The 26,898-nt window shown below is 38.4% G+C and overlaps 1 protein-coding gene across 1 annotated transcript in view; it reads right to left on the bottom strand.

The window, feature by feature from the left end:
* Nucleotides 1–590: 590 nt before the first annotated feature.
* Ccdc168 (coiled-coil domain containing 168) overlaps nt 591–26,898 on the bottom strand; it is a 35,767-nt gene continuing 9,459 nt past the window's right edge. The window contains exon 4 of the mRNA XM_058582793.1: nt 591–26,898. Within this exon, the coding sequence (XP_058438776.1) occupies nt 3,567–26,898 (23,332 nt within the window). The 3' untranslated portion in view covers nt 591–3,566.

Genomic DNA, 26,898 nt, shown 5'->3' with positions numbered 1-26,898 from the left:
TGGAAATGAACTGAGGCCCACCTGTTTTGTTGTCACAAATATAAACTGATTTCAATTACAGTGCCTGTGTGTAATATGATGGCAGAAAACAATGAATCTGGCTTCAGTCTCTCATCCTTTGAATTTTCACTTTCCCTCACTCATACCACCCCTCATTATCCTATTGTTCTTAAAGACTTGCTCTTAGAAAAAAAAATACAGAAAATAGAGCATAGAAACAAATTGAAGACCAGGGTTCCAAATGTGTGCCCTGTGATGATGTGGAGTGTTTGACTTGTGAGGGGAACACAGCGGCACCTGCTGGACACTGCATGAACTGCTAGTTCAAGGTTGCTCTACTGCATAATCAGATTGTTCCACATTCCTTCTGTTACATAATTCTCTTCTCACACTGAGTTTTCAGCCATTGATAAAATAAAAGAAAATACTGCACAAGAATTAGTGTGGAATACACAATCTGATTCCAAAGTTTGAGGAGCTGTGTGGCATCCAACAGGCTCACATACCCCACACTAAGTAATTGTAATTAAGTATTAAATTGTTAAAAATTTAATTTAAATTTATTTTTTCAAATAGTCTAAGTTGCTAAGATATAAATTCTCATTAAGTTGTTTGGATTTAGCTACTTAATTGTTATTTATTTTGGCCTGTAGCTACAATAGAAAAATATGACTCTGAATCATTATTAACTGAGAACATCTGGGAATCTCTGACTTACAGATGAATTCTTGTTGCTTTCTCTATTTCTTCCAAGTAATGAGTCAAAGCCCGTGAGGGGTGTAGTTGTGTGCAGCAGGAAATCTCAGACCCAAATCTAAAACTTTCAATGTATAAATCATGACAAACATTCTCTCCACCTCACCCCAGCAACTTTCCTCATTACCTTAAAACTTGAGCATTAGTATCACTTCTGTTTTAATGGAATATGGCTACACCACCACCATCTACTCTGAGTATTTAAACCCAAGAAGAAACATGTACCTCTGTTCGCTGGAATCTTGCGTCTCTAAAAGAAGACTCGATTTGGATATTCATCCTTTTGTCAACATCCATTCCAAATTTGTAATTCTTGACAGATGGTTTAGTCTAAATAATTGTGGCCTCAGACCTGCTTTCTTTTCTCCATCTAAGATACCAGCAACACCTATGTGTGTGGTAATGAGATGGCAGCTGGCTATGTCGATGTGTGTGTGTGTGTGTGTGTGTGTGTGTGTGTGTCTGTCTGTCTACAATGGGATCAGCCTTTCAGGAGAATGTCTGCTTCTCTTCCCTAACCCAACTCCTGAGTTTTCCAAGTCAAGATTGTGCTTGTTAATGTTGGTTAGGTCCAATGCTCAGGACAAGGTCTGGCACATGGTAGATATTTGAAAAACTGTTGCTGAAATATGGAAATTAATAAACTAATGTTATCTGATTTTCAAAAGCATCTATACTATAAAAGCTAAACGAGTTCGAGTTTTAGGCCTCACAGATTTGTAAAATATTTTCACTGCCCTTAGTTAAAAGCATTACCTCTTTTTACTTTGACTTATCCTCCACATCTGGTTTCATGTCTGGTGAGGCTGGAGAAGTTGCAAACATTTTGGGATTGAGCTCAGAGCAAGCTGAGTTAGGATATATTTGGTTTATCGGTGGGCTATATAATAATGTGATTGACATTCACATATTTGGGTATAGAAACTGCTTCTAGGAGTCCTTCATTGCGAAGAACACATCCCAGGGAGGGACACAAAAGTGCAAGCTGGGCTATGTCATAGGGGGAACGCTTCCTACAGGACTTGGAACTGGAGGAAGGTGGGTAGCTAAGAAGATCTAGGTTAGGAAAGTGGGCTTTGGAAGATGCAGTCATTCATCAGATGTGTGAAATTATAAGCTGCTAAATCTTTCTCTTTGACATCTAGTCAAAATGCATGTTCTCTTCTCACAGGAAAATATTTACGATATATGTTGACTACATATTTTTTTTTTAAACGAGAACTTCATGGTGTAGATTGACCAGAATTTTATTTGTTAGATACAAATCTATGGCAGTACCACAAGTAGCAAGGACATCTGCGGGTGAAGTCACATAGCTGATGCTATCTAACTTACTGGTTTGCTTTACCACATCTGCCATCTCCTATTCTAATGAAGTCTGATGGTTCTAGATACCAAGTTGCCAGAGTTAGTGAGCGCGCCTGAATTTTCTAAATCATCAACGATAAATAACATCTATCAACCACTAGAAGACCAGATTACTTTTGATCTTTACATAAGTGACATTTCAAAATTGTTTTATGAAGGTGATCAAATAGTCAAAAAATATAGGCAAATGACTATCCCGCAGCTAACTATGATGTTATTTTTCTGGACTTACAATGTATTTGGTTCAATCAGCTTTATAAAAATTGAAATGTGTGATTTCTTCTCTTGCTCTGAATAAATACACCTCTTTGTATCTAATTTTATTTTCAAGTTTTAAACTTTTTTTCCCTTTTGACAAATGGACATTTGATATTTTAGTGACGGTTCTTCACAACATAAGAACCAGTCACTCAATCCTCCTGTATCATTTATGGTAAGAAATCAGGCTACTGAAATAGCCTCATTTGTTCTATTTTGTGACAGGCAATCTCCGAAAGAATACATTTTAAATTATGCTGTAACACTTGTGTATTCTATTTGGATTTTAAGAAGCAATTACTGTATTTTTAGATGTGATTATGGTTATATTAAAAATAGTTTACAGGGCCTGGGGTTGTGGCTCAGCGGTAGAGTGCTCGCCTAGCACATGTGAGGCCCTGGGTTTGAACCTCAGCACCACATAAAAATAAATAAAGATATTGTGTCAACCAAAAAATAAATATTAAAAAAATAGTTTACAGAGATATGCAATAAAATATGGACTAAATAACATATCTAGGATATGTTTCAAAATACTAGTGGAGGAGAATTGATGAGAAGTGAACAATGCAGGTTTGCTATAGGGTGATAGTCTGCAATCCAGTAAATTGGTACATACAAGTCTATCACACTATTGTGTGTATGTGTGTTTATGCACACACACACACACACCCCTAGAGTTCTCTAGAATTGTTAGTATAAGATATTCCATCTGGTTGTCAAACTCAGTGCTCATAACTCAGTATTTGTTCTCTATTCTGTGGCACTGGACACTGGAATCCTCACTGCCATCTGAAACACTCCCCCTTCAGCCTCTGTGCTCCTTCTCTCCTTACTCTCTAAACAGTCTCCATCTCATACATGGGATACAATTCCTCCCACGGGCCCTTCAGTCAATGGTGTAGGGTGAAACGGCTTCTAGGCTGCGGACCACTCCTCTTAGGATTGTCAGGCAGCAGCATCAACTAAAAGGAGAGTTTGGACATGGTAGGACTGAACCCAAAGTCACCTGCTCTTCCATCCTGGCTTGCCAGAACACACGCAAACTCTGCTGTGGAAATAAAGCCAACAACTGAGAAGACACTTCCTGAGGACATCATTTGACATTCTATTACTTTATTTGTCATGGAATACCACCAAGTGACCAGAGTTCCAATCCAGAGGAATCTAGATATGATGACATATCAACTCTGATGAACTGTACTAAAGGACCCTGACAGTGACTCCAACAACTTTTTGGATGAGCTCCATATACTCCAAGGACTTGAAGTCTTTACCACCAGTGGAATTCTGAAGTTTCCCTTCCTTAAGGTTTTTTGAGGAATAGTCCAGCGAATGGTTTTGGGTATAATCTCCAGTGAATCTGCTGGTACACAGGCATAAAAGAAGGGCTGGTCTTGTTTTTTGTCAGAATGGAAGTTAATACCCATGTGATGAGTTTTTGACGATGATCTATGTTCGCTTTGGGAATAAGTTGATCCTTGTGAGTCATAATTACACACTTTCCTCTTTCTTGTGTGTATCTCTTTACCTGGTGTATGAATGTAGTTATGGTCCTGATGAATGTTGTTCTTTCTGAATAAATCAAATTTGGCTTTCTTTCTTTCTTTGCTTTCCAGGTACATGTGAGACTTGTCTTGGTCATTTTCAAGATGTAATTTCATATTTGACTCAGTTAAGGAAGCTACAGAGTACCCTGTCCTGCTCCCTGACGTCCACGAAAGCTGCTCCTCTCTGAGTGAGATGGAAGGAGACAGAGACTGAATGTCCACAGTATTAAGTGAGCTGGGAGAACAATCAAGAGGCTGCATTTGGAATATATTTGATCTATATTTCCTGCTTCTGTGCTTTTCACAGGAAGGTGGTTTCATGAGAAATGTATGTTTCCTACAGGCTCTAATATGATGGGAGCCCAAATCTTCCCTGCAAAATTGCTGCAAGTAAGTTGTGACTTCTTTCATCTTAGAAAAATTTTTCAAAGGAATGCCTTTCTGTAATTCCAAGAGAACGTTTTGTGACTCCCGACTTAAGTAAGGGTTGGTTTCTAAAAACATACATTCCTGACTCTCACGTGTCTCTGGGGAGAAGCACTTGTCCAGGTTAGCTGAACTCTCAGTATTTATCTGAATATCAGTATAATCTTCAGAAGTCTGAGTGGAATGCGAGTTAACTAAACCAGTATCGTTCTCCTGCATCCTTAAATTAAAAGGCTTATATGTATTTGTTTCTTGAAACCACATACTGTATTGTTTATCTTTTTCTGGAGTCATGTCAGATTTGAGCTCAGAAATAGCCCTAGAATCTTTCTGCTCCCTACTGGGTAGACCGGCGTCAGAGGTACACGTATGGGATGGCTCCAAGAACTTTCTGAAGTGTAATGAGTTTTTGTGGGGGTTTTGCTTTTTAAAAGAAATATGCTGTTCTAACAGTTCTGTGTCAAAGGAAAGAGAATGGCTTTCTCTACCATCACCTGCTTTTTTACATATTGAAATCGGGTTTAGTTTAAGAATGTGTTTAGGAAGTGCATTTGGCTTGGGGAACATACTCTCATCAGAAAGCCCCAGCAGAAAGCGGAGGTATTTGTATTGTAAATCAAGATCAATTTGATGAAGAGATTTTTCTTCAAAAAGTAAGAAAATTCTGTTTTTACGCTTTGGGACTTTGACAGAATGAATACAGTTAGATAAAGGTTTTGTTCTATCCTGGGCAGTGGCCACTGCACAAGATTCTCTTACAACTCTGGGAAGGGCTTTCATTTGTATTTCCAATATTTTCATAGAAAAGTGCATGACAAGTTTGTCTTTACCTTTGACTGAGTACTTCTGGAGAATATGAAGCAGTGGCATCTCACTAGTCAAAATCACTGAAGACATCTCACTTTCTAGGTTATTAATACTGTTTAACTTTGAAATGAGCTCATTGCTGCTGCTTGAAACATTAACCAGCAGTGTCTTCATACAGCTGAGAGGAGGTGAATCTTCTTGGTAATCATGTTTTAAGTTAAGTTCTACACTATCCACCCCTTCTGGACACATAAGACTCATTTGTTTATGCCGTGGATAGAGCCTCCAACTGTTATTTTCAGGAATAGCCTCTCTGGGACAAAAGTCAAACATTTGTAAGGATTTTTTTGCCACCTCTGGCATCAGACTCAGTTTTATTTCAAGTGCTTTTGACCCCAAATGATTGGTGAGTTTATTTTTATTTTCAGGATTAAAATGTCTTAAAAGGGGTTTGTGCTGCGGTTTGGAACTCACTATTGTTGATGTTGTATCTGGACTCTCTGGAAAAGGGGGTGACATTGAGTCATCAGACTTCCCGGCTTGCAATTTGTCCAGTTTCTCAGAAGAAACGTTGTCTTGGATCATACTTTTTACCTGGAAGTCAAGGGCAGCTTTAATTGCTTCATAAATGAAAAATAAACTTTCTGCACTTGTAGCACTTGAAGGTGTTTTGGTCTCGTCACTTGTAACTTGCAGTGATGTGGGCACAGTTCCTGGAACAGCTACTTGCTGCTGGACCTCTTGGGAGGTGGTGTCCCATGCTGGTTCACCCTGATCTCTGTGCTTAGGAAACAAAGAACACCCCCTGGCATCAAGAGGAGTCTCATACTGTGGTTCTTCCTCCTCTAGAGATGGATCATTCACACTTATGGTCCTTCTCATGTGAGTCTCCACAATCTCCTTTGGACCTTTAAACATGGATGGATGCTCTGTGGGTGTCAGAATGCATTTTGGTATCTTTTCTTCTTGCTCAATCATATGTGAATCAGGTTTTTTTATGCTCCTTGGGGCATCATGACTTGGAATAATCCTTTTCTCAGTTTGTGGAGTTTTCTGACCTGTTTTTTTACTGACTTCTCTTTTCCTACTTGTTTTACTCTTGAGGCTTGCTTCTGACTTACCACGAGAATGCTTCTGCATTTGTTGTTTGTGCACTGCAAAGGGTTGAGACTTCTGGGGAACTGTGTCTTTAAAATTTCGTTCCCTTTTTACAACTGTTGAGGTGTCTCTCTTGACAATTTCACCAGCATTTGGTGATTGCCCCCGGAATTTAGAAAGACAAACTCTCTTTTCCCGTTGTTGGTTTGTCTTAGATTTTACAGTTTCTTCACTTTGTGGCGGACTCTTCATGGAAATACGAAGATGTCTGATAAATATTCCTGGGGCATCTTTATCCCAAGAAACTTCTCTATTTGATTTGTTAAACTCATATTGCAATTTCATCCTATTGCTTGGAGAACTACGTCTTATGGAACCAAGAATCTGTAAAACTGGGTGATTTGGGACTTTCATAGTTAAGTGTCTGTGGTTTAGTTTTCTTTCCAGATCTGCAGTTGTCAACTTGCCTTTCTGGCCTTTGAAGGAAAGAGGAATATAGGCATAAAGTGAATCCAGAGTGTTTCTTTGAAGTGGTTTTTGTACTTGAATGTTTTCTTTTACCTTAGACAACCCTAGTTCCTCTTTGTGCTTTTGCTTGATGGGGCGGATGTTTTCCTTAGGTGTGATTACCGGAGTCTGGCTCTGAGACTCCTCTGTTCTTGGAGATAAATCATGAAGGCTTGCAGGACGGTTTGAGGCTGATCCTGTGTCCTCCTTCTCCAGACTGACAGAATTATTCTTGTGCATTTCCATTTTGTTCTCTTTCAGCTGTATAGCTCTCTCTGTGTGTACTTTCAATTTCCCTTCTTCCTGATTCACAGTAATGTCACTGGCCATCTCTAACTTCTGTTCCAAATGTACTGTGTTAACTTCACCTTCTTCCACCAGAAGTTCAGATTGAAATTGAAAAGTACAGAGTGGGTTAAAGGACTCTATAACACATTGCTCTTGTTCTGAAACCAGTAATGCCTGACTTTCTTTTCCTGTCATGTCATCACACTCTGTAATATCCACGTGGATTCCTGGTAATATTTGTGGGCTGGAGTCTGCTGTAGTTTTTTTGTCTACATCTATTTCCAACGGTGTCTTGTGCTTTCCATCCTGAAGTGGAGACTGAAGAGAAAACACAGAATTTGGCCTGGTCTCCTGTGTACTCTCAGACAACGGCACTGCTTGCTTTTCCATGATAACGCCTTGTTCTTTATTTTGAGATGTACCTAACTTGGTGCGATTTATTTTTTCAAGTGATTGCTTTGTCTGTGGTGCTAACACTTTGGGAGAAAACATTTTGCTTATTTTATTATTACTTTGTACATCTTTCTCTGGCATATCAAATTCACATGAATCCACATATTCTAGAGACACTTCTGATGAAATTTCCTGTTGGTGGGCATCTCTCTCTGGAAAAGAAATTCCTTTTGAACCTATGTGGGTGCCAAATTTGATATATATTTCCTTGGATGTTTCCCTTGGCAGGGAAGCTGAAACCCTAGGACTTACTTTCTGATTTATGTTACATGTTATTTCAGTTTTCTTCTTCAGATTTCCAATTTTAATTGCATCCATTGTGTGGTAGGAATAAAACATACCATAAGGTTCTCTGCATCTTTCTGGTTGAGCCTTTTGTCCTGTAAAGTGCAATTCCACTCTTCTCTCATTTTGTGTTGTACCAAATCTTGTGAAATTAACGTTCTCATCTTTTGAAATTAAATCTCTTTCTGATTTAACCTGTGGTGCGTCATTCCTTTGCTGGGCTCCAATCATGAAGTCTGAGGCCCCCTGTTGCTCCGCCTTTTTCTGGGGCACACCCTGTTTCCTTTGCTTCATGGTGTTTTTACTATCATCTTCAACTGATTCTCTGAACGCTCTTTTCTGGGCATCTAATAAATCCTGGAGATTCTGTTGTGAATGAGAGGGTCCTGACATTCTTGCTGAGACTTCCTCTACTTTGTTCCCTGAATCCGGAGAAAGGAGAGGTGCTGATGGTATGGAAAGAAAAGTCCTTGTCAAAACCACACGTGATTCATCTTTTCCTTCATGCACTTTTTTCTCCAGCACCTTCATATTCAGTACAAACTCCTTCATATTAAGGATATGTGAAATGGGTGAAATCCTTGCCTCTTTGTAATGCACCCCGATCCTCATATCTACTGTTTTCAGTTCATACCTTTTTTCTTTCCATGACATCTGTGGGTCTCTTTGCCTTACATCACCACCTATTGCCTTTGTATGTGCTATTTTCTCTGCATCTGATAGTGCTGAACACATTAGTGGCAACAGAAATGTTTTATTTCCAAGTTCTTCTTCATTTACTTGTGTATCTTTATCCAGTTTAGGGTTGGGTGGAGAAGGTTTGAAAGCATAAATTTTTCTCGGGACTATACCTTGTGGTTCACCTGGACCTTCATGTTCTTTTCCTTTGTGTCCTCTGACAATCATATGCAGTTCTGATCTATGGAGTTTATGGGAAGAAGGTGATTTCTTTGACTTCAAAGATATATCTATGCTTCCCTTACCTACTATTTTCCCTCTATCTATCATTTCTTTCTGAAGCATATGTTGTTTTTCACCTTTAACATCTTTCATGGTATCATTACCAACTGACCCTGTAGGTACTGTTTTCCCTGCACTTGATATTTTTGGCAAAGCAGACCTTGGAAGTCTTAGCAGTTCATCATCTATTTCTACTTTGGTATCCAACTTGCGCTGAGGCAGAGTTGGCAATGAAGCTGAAGGTTCCTCTGGACGTTTCTGCACCTTCCTTTCTTGACATTTGGGGAACATGAACTTTATTATTTGTACTCCATCCTCTTCCTCATTCTGTTGGACATGATGTTTTCCTTTTGGTAGACAAATTAAAATATCACCAGTAATTGGCTTTATACATATGCCTCCTTCAGAATTCAATGATTCCTGGAAGTTTACTATGGAAAAAAGGGATCTTGCCCACGCTGGTGTGCTTTCTTCCTTGATCCCAGAATTCACATCAGGCAGAAGTGGAGATTCAGCAGAAGTCTCATTGGGCACTATATCTGCCTCACTTTTAACGTCTAGAACCTTTTCCTCTTGCTTTCTAGATTTCCCTTGAAGGTTACCTAATTGTGTATGTAAAATACATGATTTCTTTGTCTTCAAACAAGTGTCCTTGGGATCCACTATGACATTCATACCCACAACTTTTTCTCCTTCGTTTTCTTTCTGTAGCATATGTTCTTTTAATTCTTCTACCTCATTTGAAAGTTTTCCATCAATTGTTTCTGGATATGCTAGTCTCCCTGTACTTGATTCCTTGAACTGCCTAAGTGAGAGACATGATTTTATAATTCTGTTTGCCAGACCCACCAGTAGTTTAGTTTTATATTCCTGCATTTTTTCTTTTTGTTCCTTGGTTTTCCATGGCAGTGCTTTATTATTGAGTGAATATGAAAGTGATGATTTCTGTACCATCACATATTTGGGGAGCTTGATGTCTTTTATGTCTATTTTGAATCTATCTTTTTCTTCTTGCTGTGCTATGGACTGTACTGATTCTTTAATGCTGCTCAACATGTAACTATCTAATGACTCGGTACATGATTTTTTATCTGAATCTGATGCATCTTGAGTCGTTAATGGTGGAAAAGAGAACTGTGTTCTTCCAAGGGTTCTTTCCTGTTTTTTCATTCTAGTGTCCTGCTCCAGGTAAGATGGAAAAGGTAAAGAGCTTTTCCTCAGAACGACTCCTGGTTCCCTTTTGCCTTCTTGCTCTCCTTTCCTTTCTTTTTTAATATTCAAAGGTAGTTTCCTTCTATCGTATAGATGTGGATGCGGGGATGCCTCTGTTCTCACACTTATTATAATACTTTCTCTGCCTTTTACTTTCACTTTGTCCCTTACCTCTCTGCATGGCACACGCCCCTTTGCTCCTAATGTTATATTACGTGAGCTAACACCTTCACGAAAACCAGCATGTCCAATTCTCCCTATATCTAATAATTGAGGAAGCTTTGCTTGTGAAGGAGCAACTCTGTGGTGAGATGGAGATGGTATGGAAGGACATATTTCTGCCTGAACCACATTAGGATCTCTTGTTTTTTCTTGTTTCAGTCCTACTTTTCCTATAATGCCCCCCTGCGCTTCCTGAGTGTTGCGCAGAGCACTGTGCTCACAGATATTGACCACATGAGAAGATGCTGAGGTCTTTGCCTGGACAGCTGTGCCACTGGGGCCTATCAAGCCCCTTGTGGCTGAGGGTTGTATTCTGCCTTCCTCCTGTGATAAACACTGTTTTCTTGGCTTTGCATGGCTTTCTTTCTTTGCACAGCTAGAAATGGACTCTGTAAGTCTTATTTGTCCTGAAGGAAATGATACATGCAGCACAGGATGTGGTACATAACTTTTTAGTTTTCCTGGTTCATCTTCTTCTTTTATTGTGTCTAATTCAAAGAGAGGTAAAGAAGTGATAAAAGAGTAAGTTTGGTTGAGAAGAACATCTGTATCCTCATTTCCTTCCCGTCTCTGTTTGTTTTGCTGTGTGATGTTCACCTGCAGTTTCTTTATTTTCAATATATCATCAAGGAGTGATTCCTTTGCCTTCCCAGATGTGTCCTTGGGATACATTATGCTTTTCTTTAAAACATTTTCTTTATCCTCTTCTCCATGTGTCATGCATTTTGTTCTTCTTGAATCACTGGAGATGTCTTTCAAAGGTGACACTTTATAATTCAATTTCCCTACAACTGTAGATTCCATGTGGTATGAAGGGGGAAGAAAGGACCTTGATACTTTTTGTTTTTGTTCTATGACTTCTATCCCTTTGTTTGATTTACAGTGAGGTAAAGGAAGTACCTCATCTAGTTCATGTTTTCTTTCCTGTACACGTCCCAATTTTTCATTTACGTTTGTCTGTCTTCTAGTTTTTGGGTCACCATGGCCAGTGATACTGGGTTCATGTGGAAGTGATAATTGATCTGCCTTGAAAGTCACATCCTCAGGGTGTACTCTATGTTTCATATTTACTGTGTTTTTTCTCTCCATCTCTTTCTGGGCCTTGTATTTTTGTATGGGTTTTACATCATGTGATTTCTCCTCCCCAGTTGATTTTGTATGCATCATCTGCCTGCTGTCAGATAATTTTTGGTCCTGTAATGGTGAAATATGAGATCTTGTTATTTTGTGCGTATCTTCTTTTCCTGCCTTATGATAAATCAGAGGAGGTTCGGAAGGCATATGTACATGGGGAACCATTTCCTGCTCACTTCCACTTTCTTGGTCTATTTTTCCTTGCTTTCTATTGTTTTGATTCACTTCCCCTTGACCTTTGCCTTCTTGATCCCATTTGTCCTGGGCTTTACCTGCTGCAACTGCTTTCCCCTGTTCTTGACGACCTTTGTCGACTTTCCCTTGTCTTTTGCCTTCTGGATCTGTTTTCCCTTGCTCTTTAGAATTTGGTGGTAGGTCTTGTGAAAGTGCTCCATTTCCTTCCAAACCTTTGGCTTTTGGATACATTGTGCATTTCTCAGCTAATTTCTTTACATCATCCTTTTCTGTCTGTGGCATAAATTCTTTTAATTTTTGTGTACCACTTGTGATATCACCCTCAATGGACTCTTTGCTTGGTTTTCTCACTGCATCTGATGATTTCTGGTAGGATAGTTCTGGAAGAAAGTATCTTCTCACCTCAGTTCCATGGTTTGTTTTTCTTCTCCTCATATCCAATTTTAAATGAGGTGGTGGTATGTATGTATCAGTACTGGTCAAAATCTCATTTGATTCATCTTTAACTTTTGGCAGATTTTTATCTTGCTCTTTGATGTCTAACTGAATTTCCTGTGAAATTGCCAATGATTTTCTTTCTTTCAAAAGCATTACTTTTTCCATTTTTACACTTTCCTCTTCTTTCTGCATTGTAACTACTACAGCATTTTTTACACTGTTGGGGGTAGGATATATATTTTGCATGTATTTTGCTCTTTTTATACTGCTTAAGACATCATCAATTGGCTCCTCATATAGTTCTGTTCCATCTGACAATTCCTGGAGTGTCAATAATGGAAGACAGAACCTTACGATTCCTTGCATGTATAGATCTTTTATTGTAGGATCCCATTCTGGGTGAGGTGGAGGAATGGAATCCCAGAGTTCATTCTGAATTATGTCTTGATTTTGTTTATCCTCCTGCATAATTTTCTTTGTTTTTTTGTTGGACCACTGTAATTCCTTCCTATTCACTAAGTGTTTAAAAGGTGAATTCTTTCCCTTCAGAATGATATATATGAGGCCAATTATATCTTTCAGATCTACTATATTTCCTCTACCTCTCCTTTTCTTCTGTAGCAAACATTTTGATTCCATTATGTTATTGAAGCGATATCGAGTCATTGACTCCAAATATGATATTCTTCTGATATTTAACGATGCCTGGGGCTTTAGTGGTGGAAGGCAGCCCTTTGGTATTCTTGATTTATCTTTTCTTACTTTTATCCTAGGATTCAAATTAGAATGTGACAGAGATGGTAAAGAAGCATAGGAGAGTCTTAGATCCACATCCAATTTACCTTTATCTTCTTGTACCCTGCTTTCTGGTTTTATAATCTTCAACAGTGACAAGTCCTTTCTGTTGAGCATATGTGACAGTGATTTCTCTGACTTCATTGTGAAGTATGGGTTCATTTTTTCTTCCATTTCCAGAGCTTTCACTCTATCCTTCTCTTCCTGTGATATATGTTGTTTCCTTCTTTTTACATTTGAAGTAGTCCCATCGATTTTTTCTTTATCCAATTTGAAGTGAGGTAAAGAAAGCATGGGCTGATATGTTTTTTTCACATCCAAATCTGGATCACCCTTTCTGGGTCTTGTACTTACTGTTTTCTCTTTTACATTCCACTGCCCTTCTACTCTGTTGCTTGGGGTATCAGAGTGAGTGACACTGGAGAGATTCTTCAACTCTAGAGCTTTTCTTTTGGGGCATATTATGTCTTTCTTAACACCTTGTTTTAGGCTACCCTTCTGTCTTTGACTTTCACGCAAAACAGACATACATATAGACAGAGAATGTAATAGTATTCTATGTAGGTGCACCTTTCCTGGAATTCCCCTATGTGATTTTACCTTCATTCCAACTCTTAGTTTGGATGAACTTCCATTTGATATTGTCTCTGTTACTGGTGCCCCATATGATGATGGCTTTTTTTCTGAAAATAAACCAGTCATGTGTTTCTTAGCTTCTGTGCTTTGTTCTACAGGCATTTTGTCTTGTTTTCTCATGTCCCTTGGAGTAACTGGAGACACACTCTGTTCTAGTCCACACTTATATGCAGTGCTTGGTTGATCTGTAGAAAACAGATTTTGTCCTTCTACCCTGCTTAATGCACTACCCACTTCTGCTAATACCTCTCTTGTTAGAGGAATTGAATGTGGCCAGAGACAGGGATACTTTTGAGGGTAAAACATTCGCTCCTTCAAGTTCTCATAGGAAATTGATAGGTCCTGCTGTTTTGGTGCTTCTTTCCTTTTTTGAGTATATCCATTTGTAACATCCATTTGCTTTAATGTTTTCCTCATCTGTGAAGCTGAAGAGTCACAATGCATGATATTTACAGCATCTAGCATTGGACTATCATTTTCAGATGTGGACTGTGGAAGAGCCTTATACATACTTTTTTTCTTTTGCTGTTTTCTTTCTGTAGTCAAAGTGTGATAGCATGGATTATCTCTTGCATTTAATGTTCTCTTTACCTGCAAATTAAACTGATGTGTACCCATCAGAGGATGAGTAACAGATGTTGGAAAAACCGTGCATATACTCTCTTGTAGATGTTCTTCTGTTCCTGTAATAGGCAGATTAATTCCTTCTGTACATGGAGGTTGATCTTCCAGAACACTCACTTCATCTGATGCTTTTTTCAAGACTTCTGACTTTAGTATTGCTTTTGCTGAGGTTTGTTTCTTTGCATTTTCAATATGAAGATGATGTAATGTGTGAGAGAAAATAGATTCTAAAATCTTGTCTTTGTGCTGGTTATAAGTAGTCAGTTGCCTTGCCCTCAATTTTTTTGAAAAGTCCACTTTCTGTCTATTTAATTTTAATAGATTATCAGTTAATTCTGTTTGTTCTTTTCCCCGTTGATTTACACTGAAACTTCGAGAGAGCCTACCATTTTCTTTCCTTGTATTTACTGCCTGTTTTAAACGAAGAGGGTCCTTACTGGGGCAAGATGCAGAATCCATACTTTCAGGTGTATGACTTGGTTTCACATGTCTTCTCTGCTCTGCACAAATTTTGAGTGGATCCTTTAGCTTTGAATAAAGAAATTTCTGTCCTTTGGAATCTATTAAGATATCTGTTTCCTTTAATTCTTTTCTTCCCAATAGATGTGAAATATTTTTTCTGTTAACATGCATATCTTCCTTAGCTACCTGTCCTGTGTTTTCTAAATGAAGAGGTTCTCTAATGGGATAGGAAACAGATTCCATGTCTACCAGGAAAGTACTTTCTTGTTTCCGTGATTCTGGCTTTTTATAAGTAAATATATTCTGTCCTTCTGAACTTAATGAAATATCTGTTTTCTTTGCTCTTTCTTTCCTGGGTGGAACTGAAACTGAATGTGCAGCAACATCTGCAATTCTTTGTTTCTCTCCTTGTGCAGTGAAGAAATCAAGTTCTGTATCTGTTCTTGGTTTTCTGAGCCTACCACCACTAATTTCTCTCTTCTGTGAAAATATAACAGGGTGTATTTCTTTTTCCAAATCAACTTTTAATTTGTCATGGTCAAGTCCAATGTAATCAGTTTCATCTTTCTGTGAAATGGGCTCAAGACACACCTTTCTTTCCAAATATTCTAATTTGACATGAGGATGCCTTTTCATTTGTTCTGACCTAATCGGTAATTGTTGTAGGTATTGCTGGGGCATGTCTACTAAAGTACATTGGTGGGTTTGTTCTTTTCTAATATTCTCTTCTGGTTTTTCAATGATGCCGGCCATGTCAACACATTCTGACAATGATATCTGCCTGTCGCTTAGTGGTTTCTCTGGCATTAGCTGTAAAAAAATGTTTACCCCCTTCTTCAACTTGTCTTTCTTCATTTTTATTTCTATAGGCTTTTTATTGGAAGACACAGGGGATCGAGAGTCAAAATCAGCTTTCAGAACTGGGTTTGTTGCAGCTTTACTCAACTGAAATGCTTTCTCCTGCTGAATGTTTCCTCCCTGCTCCTCCTTATTGTTTCTTGAACCACATCCAAGCATCCAGGAAACTCGTCTTTTCTTTGCCTTCAGTCGTACCTGTTTGGTATGTCTAGCATTTTTCACATATGCTGTTTCCACCGTACAATTGTGTCTTACAATTTTAGGATACATGGGTATGAAGGCATAAGGAGAACTTGAGATATTTCCTGAAATAACAGGCTCTTGCTGTCTCTCTTGCAGGGCAAAGGTTTCAGGATTTGTAATTGTTTCACTGTTTGCAGTCTGGAATTCTTTCTTCTGGATTTCAATTTGAAGAGGATTTATATTAGAGAAAGAAACCGACTCTGGACTAAGCAACTCCACAGGTTTTATCTCTTCTTCTTGATCTATTAAACAAATTTCTATTTTTTGAGGAGTGATCTTCTTGGGGCACACTGTATTGATTGAAGGTGCTTCTGAGCTGAAAGGATCACGCTCTCTCAATTGATCTGCTCCAAATTCGACTGGCTGGATATCCTGCGGAGCTGCTCTAGACAAAATCTGTTGTTCATATTCCTCTTTTTCCCTAAATTTTTCTTTGGGCTCTTGCTGTTTCTCTTGCAGGGCAAATGTCTTGAGATTTGTTACCGTTTCACCATTTGCAGTCTTGGATTTTTTCTTCTGGTTTCCAATTTGAAGAGGATTTACATTAGAGAAAGAAACCAACTCTGGACTAAGCAACTCCACAGGTTTTCTCTCTGCTTCTTGATCTATTAAATAAATTTCTGTTTTCTGAGAAGTGGTCATCTTGGGGCACACTCTATTGACTGAAGGTGCTTCTGAGCTGAAAGGATCAGGCTCTCTCAATTGATCTGCTCCAAACTCAACTGGCTGGATATCCTGTGGAGCTGATCTAGACAAAATCTGTTGTCCATACTCCTCTTTCTCCCTAACTTCTGCTTTATTAGGAGCATTTCCCCTCGAAGATTTTTCACATGTATCCCTGGCATATGTAGCACCGTGTAGCATTGGCATAGAGGCATATACAGATTTTACTTCAGTACTTGGTACAGCCTTTTGTCTCTCTACTTTTATCTTTTGGGTTTCAAAATTCCACTTCGGTTTCTCAGTAATGCTTAGAGCAGCATGACCTGCATGATTAAGTGGTTGTGAAACTGCCAATCGCTTTACCTTTGATATTATGCCTTTTGGACTTGTGATAACTATGTTTAGATTGTCAATCTGTCTTTCAATTCCTTCTGACACAGTTAAATGCCTGCCAACAGAATCTATGGTTCCAGCCAAATGGTATGGAGCTTTTTCTTTTAAAACAGATTGGTCAATTCCCTTTTGATCATATTGACTAAATACAGCATCATCTTTTGGTTCACTTAAATCTGCAAAAATATGTGGTTTCTCCATCTTGGAGTGTCCAACTCCGAAACTTGCTTGCACATTTTCTATGTTTTCTATTTTGACATTTTTTCCTGGATCCCCTTCATACACCTGTTTTTTGGGGAAAAATGATTTTCCTAGAAGAATGACTTCTGATTTGCCAGGATCGGGTACTTTTATGGGATGTGCATTTATTGTTAAGCTTTTTATGTAGAATAAGTCAGTTTTTATTGGAGGTTCTCTTTTCTCTTTCCCACATTCTCCATCATGTAATTCTGTTTCCCTTAAAAAGCTGGAGGCACTGCTCTGGTCAATGGAATTGGAATGTGACAGGCCTCCGGCTGGCGACTGCTGTGTTAGCTGTGTGTGACTAAACCTTGGTACTGCCACGTCTGCCTCCATTTCTAACTTACATTGCTTTCTAATGTCAGAGGTATTTGGTGCAAAGCAACGGGTACTTGGAAATGTGCCAGTCATGCTTCTACCTTGCCACATTGTTTTCATGCTGGTTCTTAAACTAGATTTAAATTTCTTGCTATGTTTTGTGCCAAAGTGTCTAATGCTTTTAAGTATCTGTGAAACTGGTGGCTTCTCTTCCTCTGTAGCCAAACACCTGGGATTCAATATAGTTTCATTTTCTGACAATTGTACTGTGCTTGCCTGGCTTTTAGAGTCAAAGAAACCAGGCATGAAAAAATCAGAAGGCCCCAACAAAGTTTTGGTTACATTTTCTTCTAACTCTGCCTTTTCCTCTGGAATATGACCTACCACAGTTTTTTGAAATGTTCTGTTGGACTGGATGCCCCTCACAGTTGTATCCAATGAGAGCTTATCAATCATTAATTTGAGGGGAAGACTCTTAGCATCTTCAGAGGCCTCAAGTAATACTTCTCTGACACTAGCATACCACTGCACCTCTCTCAGCTTGTGCTTTATGTTGTACTTTTTCTTTCTATGGCCTCCCATGGGATACCTTGAGATATTAAGCAGTTTTGAAATTGGTGGTTGTTTTGCCTTCAAAGTTATATGCTTAGGACTCAGTATACTTTTTTTGCTTACAAAATCTAATGTGTAGGTCTCACTTTTAGATTCATAAGATACAAAGCTGGAGAAATCTAAAGGTTTTAAAGATGTTCTTAATAAGTCTTTGTGATTGTATGCCTTTTCCCCAGAAACTGGATAATCGTATTTCTGTCTAGCATTTCCATCCCAGGACAAATCAGACACTGTTGAAATGATCTCTAATTCCTCTGCATTTGGAGATGATGTCTTTAGACCTGCCATAATTTTTACTTCTTCCTGCATATGAGGACTTCTTTGCATTGTTTCAACTTGAAAATTTATCGTGTGTCCAGAAATAGGCTCCAAAATAGTTTCTTGAAACTGGTGGCTTCTCTTAAACACATCTTCTTCTTGAAGGTGTGTTTCCTGTGCTATATAGGACAAATTCTGAGTCCTTCTGCCTTCTGACCTCTTCAGATCAGACTCTGATTTGTGAGAATCAAGGGCTTCCATTTGATATACACTGAAGCTCAAGTGCTGGCTGCAGTGTGGACCAGACCCCGATGGCACGTCTGAGATATCCTCCTGTGTCTCTGCGTGTAGCACATTCATTTTCACTGCATCACTAGGTCTGTTTTGCAAACCAGTCAAACCGTTTTTTTGTGTGTCTCCATGTGGCAACTTCTCTAACTCTGGATGGGTTTGATGGTATACTTTTACTCTTGGTTCATCCATCTCAGTTTTTGAAGACCTATGTACTTCACTGTCTACTTTGGTACCAGTTGAGACAGGTAAAGGAAACAAAAATGTGTGAGCTCTACTTTCATTTTGTTGGTTGTCTTTTAGCAAAGATTTTACATTGCATTCCTCTTTCCCCCTATGGTACAGATTGCCATGCTTGATGACATTCATCATTTGTGAACAAACAGGCTTCTTTGCCTTCATAGCTACACGTTTGGGACTCATGAGAGCTTGACTTTCTGGAAATTTCAATACATCTCTCTGCCTTCTGGCATCAGATAAAGAAGACACCATTCCCAATGTTAGGAAATCTCTTTGCACCTCATCATCTTTCTTAGCAATATGACTACCCAGTTTCTTTAAAGAAGTTGTATCCCATGGATTGCCAAACACTAAGTTCCCTGAGTTGATAGGTAGGATATTTTGATCAACTGTGTATTTTATAACTTTTGGTGCACTTACATTTTTCTCTCTTTCCTCACATTGTGGGGAAGCTGCACTGTGAACCTCTAGCATCCTCATAGGATCCCCATTAGATATTGTATTATATTCTATTTCATCAATTAAAAGTTCATCAAATATTGCCCTCTCTGATTTTGGACATGGAAACTTTTCACCTATTTGATGTAGTACGTTTTTTTGAAGTGGAATGTTCTGTAAATTTTTAATTCGAAATGAAGTCACTAGAGGAGAACAAAAAACCTCCAGAGTATTTTCTGAAACTGTTTTTTGCTGTATATCTTGCTCTGGAATAAGCAGACTTTGGCCTTTTCTATTTTCTGCACTCTTCAGGAATTGTGGACTTGCTTCAAGTAAAACTTCTTTGCCCTTTCTTTCTTCTTCATTTTGCCATCTTGTTTCTAATGTGTTGCTTGACACAGTCCATGTATTAGAGGGATCTATATATAATCTTTTCAGTTCATCTTGCTTTAACTGTGTAACATTGCTTGTTTTTTTTAATGGGCTTCTTGTTGATTCAGCTTTTTTATGCATTTTGATGCCAGGTGAAACAAGTGTGGAAAAAAAGGTATTCATAAATTTATTTGATATATCTTGACATGTTTCTTTGGTCATGTTTTTCAAGATGAGTTTCCTTTTCTTTCTACAACTAAGGGCACAATATCTAGTGATATTACTTCTCTCAAAAACTAATGGCATCTGTGTTTTCCCAGTTATGGATTTAGCAATTTGTACTGCATTTCTTTGCCCTTTAAATTCAAACGAAGTAGGCATGGAAAAATCAAGAGGCTCTAGAGTTCTATCTTGTAAGTCCTTTTGCAAACATACCTTTCCCTCTGCAGTAAGACTAGCAAATTCCTTCCCAGTGCCTCTTTCAAATGGGATATGACCATTTGTTGTATCAATTAAAAGTTCACTAACTGATTTTTCTGCCATTGGAGATGAAATCTTTCCACTCCATATATCTTTTAAGTCTTTTTGTGATTTTGTTCTTTTTGGTAGCTTCTCAAATGAAAATGTATTTGCAATAGAATTTAATCTACTTTGTTCGGCAACTATTTGATGCTGCAGCTCTAGAGGTGTAGAAAAGACGTCTGGGATTTTGTTGCTTGCTGAAGTCTTCAGTTCTAGATCTGATTTAAAGTTAGTTGCCTTTATTCCATGAGCACTGAAGCTGAAGTGCTGGGACACCCGCAGGGCTGTCTCTCCACCTTGATCTATTATATCTTTAGTGCCATTAGGGCTCGTGTCCTCGTCACCCAGATGTGCATGTGGGTCTGTCTTGTTGTGTGCTGACTGCTCTTGCTGTTGTAACCCATTGCTACTCTGTGTATTCCCCAGCCTCTTGGTCTCTTCCACTCTGTCACATACTTTTGTGTCAAGCAGCACAGGCATGAGAAAGCCAGTGGCATTTAGGAATATATCTGCCGCAGGTTTACCTTGTTTAGTTGTTGTTTCAGAGTTGAATTGCCTTCTTTGGCATGGTGTGTGACGTCCTGTGATATTAAATGTCTGGGAGAATGGTGTCTTCTTTGCCTTCAGAGTGATGCATTTTGGTCTCATCTTATGTCTCCTTTTCATTAGCATTAAGTTGTTCCTCTCTCTTTTAGATACAGGTAAAGCAAGTGTGGAGGAATCCAAACACTCCAAAATCATTGCTGGCATTTCCTGTGCTGATATTTTCTTTTTCTCTACTATTGGATCTTCCAGTATGACCATATGAAACCCAGAAGATATGATGCTGCTACAGCATGATAAAAATTCAACAATCTGTGTCATTAGGGTCTTTGGAGATAAAAAATGTTTTCGACAACCACTCTGTGGAATATTAAATATCTTCGAAACTGGTATTTTTTTTGCCTTCATAATTATCCTTGTAGGACTCATTTTTCTTTTTATGACTCTAGATGTAAATGTCTTTCTCTGCCTTTTGGATTCAGGTAGATCAATTGTGGAGAGTCTGGAAGATTCCAGTACAGCTGCTGCCTGTAGATCATCTTTAAACCCTGCTTTTTCCTCTTTACCTTGGCTGTGTGGTTCCCTCACATGCTTCCCGTCAATTGGGATGCCATATTTTTCTGTGCCAATTATATCTTCACCAACTGATGATTCCTCTGAGTTTAGAAAAGGAATCTTTAAACTTGTATATATCATGCCATTTTGAGTCTGGAGGTCTTTCTTCAAGTTCTGTCCTTGCCCTGGATCTGTGGATTGAATCTGCTGTGGGACATCTTGTTCTGTAACAATCAGAATTTTCCTGCTTCCTTGGTTTTTTGACTTACAATGGTCATGATCCTTCCTCTGGCCTGAATAGAATACAAAATGTTGACTGTATTGTGGAATTACTTTTAATAATGCTTCCTGTTTACGTTTTTCTTTCTCTTGATCTTGAAGCTTGGTTTCTTTGATGTCATCTGAATTAACATTCCTTTGCTTTACTTTTGTAGAACTGAGTTGTTTTTCTCTTGTGCGTTTTCTTCTTTCTATTTTGTTGTACATATTAATATCAGATGTAATAGTTGCTGAAGAGTACATTTTATCTGCTACTTCTTTATTTTGATACATGTCTTTCATTTTAGTTAAGTTCCCTACTGATTTTTTCCTACAGTTTGGACTAGTACAACCCTTGATATTGAGCATGTATGAAACTGGTAATTTCTTTGCCTTCCTAGTTCCATATTTGAGATTCACTTTAGTTATCATGTCTGAAAATTGTTTGAAGTTTCTCTTCCTTTCAGATGTAGATAAAGCTGGTGTGCAGAAAAGAACGGCCACTGTTCCTTTATTTTCATTACTATCAGCCTGTTCCTTGTGACAGCTTACATCAGATGGGGCTCCACCTTTTTTTGCAGAAACAACCTTTGCATCCCTAGATTTTGGAGGTGAAAACCTAACCCAAGTCTCCAGCTTTTCAGATTGAAATTGATCTAGCATGGGGCATGAAACAGAACGCCAGATAGTTGATGTAGGATTTGTCTGTGGTTGTGCCTGTGTATTTGTACTTCCTGGTTGATACAATTTCTCACCAAATTCAACAAGGCCATGATCTCTCTTCTGATGTGTGCTGAATATGAAGCCATGACTACTCTCTGGAAGCTGTAAAGCTTTAGGTTCCCCTTCCCTCTCCTTTCCACATTTCAATCTGTTAGAGAAACTACTCATATAAGTAGAATCTAGGCAATATACTTTTCTTCCACTTAGTGATTTCTCTTGCATTAACTGCATATAACCAAATCTTGCTATTCTTCGCACATTTATTCTCCCCACAGTTAAACTTCTCCTCATTTTGATGTTGGGCAAAATGGTCACCTTGGAGAGAATGATGTCCCAAAATGTATCTGCTGCATTTTCTCTTTGCTGTGGGCCTTTCATCTTCATTTTAATATTGTTCTGCAGTTCCTTGCTATATCTGCCATTAAGCGTATTTAAGATTGATGGCTTTATTTCCCTCATAGTTCTAAGTCTGCGACTCTCTGGTCTTTGCCTCCTTGCTAATCTTAATGTCTTTTTCTGCCTTTTAAATTTAGAAACATAGGGTAATATAACAGAATCAGAAGACTGCAGGATTGTCACTTGCACATCCATTGGCACCTCTGAATTTTTTTGCATAAAATATGAATCTAGTTCCCTGTTAGGGTTTCCACCAGATGGCAAGCCACAGTTTATCACTGTGTTAAATTCATAACATGATGAGTTTCCCGCTTGGAGAGGTGGAATCTTAGGACCCATAGGGACTTCTATGTCATTTTGCATTTGGTTGGGTTTCCATAATTCAGCTTCTGTGGGATCCTTTTTGAGACTAGCCTCCAAAGTAGTTTGTGGGAAAACTGCTTGGTGCTGCACGCCTTGCCCAATAATAGGTAGCTCCTGTGTTAAGCAGATCAGTGATAGGTTTGGTTCATCAAGGTGGGTTTTCTTTATTTGACATGCATCAGACCACAGGTGTTGGCTCTCCTGTGGAGCTACTTCTAGGGAAGCTTTTTGTTCCTCCTCTTCTTGGAAAACCTCTCTCTCATGGACTACACTACTCTTAGCAAAGACATCAATATACTTTTTACTTGCCAGTTCTCCTTGCTTCATCTGAGCTTGAGAGTACTCTCCTGGCAGTGTTTCATATATGGGAGAGTAGAGGGCGTTTAGACATTCGGGTACCAAGTCTTTAATTGGGTTTATCTTTTTAACCTTGTTTTTAAAGTCCAATTTCTCTCTATGGCTTGAGATACTGGAAATTTGTGAGACTGATGGCTTCATTTTCATGCATTTGAATTTCACTGTATTTGTCACGTTTGCAAATCTTACTCTGTTTTTCTTCCCTTTAGAGTCAGACCGCACAGGCATGCAGCAACTAAAAGTTTCTGGGGAAGTTTCTTGTAAATCTTTTGGTAATTCTGCTTTTTCTCCTGCAAAATGGTGATCCATTTCCCTTGTATCACTCCTAATACTTGGAACATTATTTTCTTTTGTTTGATCAAAAGGGTCTCCCCTTAGTGATTTTTCTGATATTGGAGGAGATATCTCCAAGCCTGCTGTGCACTGGAAGTCAGTCTGTGTTGCTAGGCTTCTCTTCAAATTTTCAGTGTGAGGTGGAGCCATTCTAAGGGACTCAACAGACTCCTTCATGGCTTCAGTAAATGGGACTGGTTGATGCATTTTTTTCTCTGCTTTACTCTCCTCCATTGTATGTGCATAAGGGACTGCTTTTGGTAGATGGTCTCTGACCTCATTCACTTCATCTTGCAAGTTAGCTTTTAGTGTGTTTTGAGATTCATTTTCCTTATTAACATGGGATCTCTCTTGTATGAGACTGACATGAGTGATTTTCTCTGCATTTAATCTGCTATCCATTCTAGCATTAGGCAAAATAGACAAGTGAGGGTAGACATCCAGAAGTGCGTCTGCCAAAATTTTGTCTTGCAGCATCTTCTTAACTTTAAAACCCTCTCCCATTTTTTTCCTATGGCTTGGAGCATCATGTCTCTTGGTACAAAGCATTAATGAATTTGCTAACTTCTTTACTTTCATAATTGCATGCCTGGCACTGAGTATATTTTTTGTTCTTGACAGTACTTTTCTGATTTGAGAAGACCTCATAGCAACTGCAGGTAAATCTCTTTTTAAGTGTTCCTTCTCCTCTGTAATATGACCATGCAATGTCTTTCTGGGGTTTCCACCAAAGGGGACCCAACATGCCATTGTTTCAATTAAATATTCACCAGTTGGCAAATTCTCTGGAATGATAAGATTCATATGATCCATAGCACTTTCTTTGCCTGCAGATCTGTCTGTGTTTTGCTTCAGTTTCTCAACTTGAAATGAATCCATCATGGGGCATGGATTCGTCTCCAGAATAGTTTGATTAGAAAGAGTTTGTGATGGTATTTCTTGCTCTTTATTTTGAGATTTTCTATTTCCTGAACAGATTTGTTCCATTTCAAATTTGACATATTTGGGCTTTTGCTTCAGCTGTAGGCTGAACCTGAAGTCTGGGGTCACCTGAGGAACTACTGCTTGTTCCTCTTCTTCCCCTTGTTCACTATCATATTGTTCTGGCTTTTTAGAAGCAGAGCTTCGAATATATTTTGCCTTCTTTGTTCTCTTTGCATCTGGCAATTTTTCTTGCTTTGATGCTGAATGACTTCCCTTTATTATTATTGTTGATGTATCTGTCTTGGCTTTTAATCTGCCGTGCATTTCCACATTGGTTGGTTCAGGAATGGTAGTGTAAGTGGCATTATCAAATGCATCAGATGTCCTTTCATCTTGATGCATATTTCTTATAAAGCTGCCAGTGTTGCACTCCAATTCCTCACTTTCACTCAGGTTACCATTTTCTGAAATATTAAGTCTTAATGGTTTCTTTTGCTTCAGATTGACACTTTTTGTACTCACTGGATTTTTTATGCCTTCTGAGTCTTCACTACTTATATACCTTTTGGTTCCGAGGGAAATGAGTAAATTGACATCTGACATTTCTATAACAACTTCCAGAAAATCTTTTTGTTGCTGTGTATTTTCCTGTGGAAAACACCTCTGCATATTTAGTGTAGTAGCTGCAAACTCCTCTCCATTTGAAAGTGGTAGATGGGACTCCTCCTTACTTGGTAGATCATCCTGTACTTTCATGCCTCCGTTTGATTTCATCTTAGGAGATGAAACAAGTTTCTGCACAGGTTCCCCTGTTGTTTCTTCTGAAGGCATATCATGGTTTGGAATGTGTGGGTCAAGTGTTTGCTTAAGGTCTTTAGGAGACTCTGTACTCTTCTGGTTTGCTTCTAATAATGTGCAAGATGCCTTTACTTCTTCAGTGTTGACTGTGAAAGATTGTTCTAGCTCAGGTAACATTTTGGGTGAAATGTTTTTTAGTCCTATATTTTCTTTGTCATACAGTTTTACATTTTTAATGATACCTGGGTTTTCTCTCTTAATAGAATCTGCGTACTTGATTTTCTTTTTATCTGGTGACTTATTTTGTTCTTGCAGAAAATATCCACATTTTTGTAAGCATGGCATGCCTGTCACTAGTTTTTTTCGGCAATATTTGTTAATGTGAGGAGTACTAAGCCTGGAGATAGAAATAAGATGCGAAGTTACATCTGATACATCTTTTCTTTGCTGTAATTCTTTCTTGACAGTGTTACTCTCACATTCTAACTCATTCCTGTTTTTTGAAGTGTGACATATTATGAGTTTTGATTCGTGCGAAGGAGTTTTCTTTGCTTTTAGAGGTGGAACTTTAAGACTGAGTTTGCTTTTACAATTTGGTGCTTTTCTTCTGTTTTTCTGCCCTTCAACAGTAGGTGGAAGGAGCATTGGGCTACATATAGAATACTGGTTTATTTCTAATAAAGCAACTTGTTGCTGGTCTTTTGGCTTTGCCATCTGTAGTTGTGACATATCTTCAGCAATTGACTGTGGACTAAAAGTTAAAACTAGAAATTCAGCATTCTTACAAACACTTTCTTGCACATTGATTGAATTTTTAATCTTGTTGGAATCTTCAAACCAAACAGAATATTGGGCGACATCTAAGTATTCATCAAATTCTAGGCCCTTGATTGAATCTTGTGCCTCAACACAATATGGAGCTTCGGTATAATATAGGCTCCTATCTGTATCTTGGGCCTGGAAGAAGTCTTGTGTGCTGCTGTAAAATGGTTTCTTCATCAAATCTTGAGCCTGAGCAAAATAGCTAGCCCTGATATCAGACTGGCTGTTGACTGATTCTTGGTTGGGAACAAATTGTTGGGCTTGATTAATAAATTGTGTCTCATAAAACTCTTGATTCTGCATAGCATTTTGTTCTGGAAAAAAATCTTGTGCTTGGGTAGAAATAACAATCTCAACAGAATGTTGATCCTGAATCAATGACTCTTGAGGTCGGGAATACAGATAATTACTTATAATTTCTAATGCTCTCTGTTTTAAAGGAATTTGATTTCTCACATTTTCTTCCAAAAGTTTAACTTGGTCTCTAGAAAGAAATAAAAGGGCAGGAGGGCATGGTGCCGTATTGAGATCTTCATTTTCTACAGTGACTATACAAGTTTTTGAAAGCCTATAATCAGAAGAAAACCTTGCGTTTTTATTTTTGTTGGTTTTCATTATTGAAAACAATTTCTTTGAGGAAAATTGTACTGCTTCATATTCATTTTCTGGATGCTCTCTATCACTAAGAAAAATTTCCTTTACTTTTGAACAAAAGAATGACAAATGTGAGCTGGTCCCAACTGAAGATGGCATGTGACGTTCACAAAAGTGACTTACTTGATATTTACTTTCACTGGTACCTGCCCATATTATTTCCTCCTCTGATAAAATTTTGTCTCCAAAGTTACCTTCATTTTCTTCAGATGTAAGGGTTGAAGTAATTATTTCTGAAAAGACAGCAACT

Source organism: Marmota monax, unplaced genomic scaffold (assembly GCF_021218885.2).
Source record: "Marmota monax isolate L192 unplaced genomic scaffold, Marmota_monax_Labrador192_F-V1.1 WCK01_AAM20220418_F8-fsc00026, whole genome shotgun sequence".
Lineage (NCBI taxonomy): Eukaryota > Metazoa > Chordata > Mammalia > Rodentia > Sciuridae > Marmota > Marmota monax.
The sequence above is the reverse complement of the archived record's forward strand: the minus strand, read 5'-3'. Positions and strand labels throughout refer to the sequence as shown.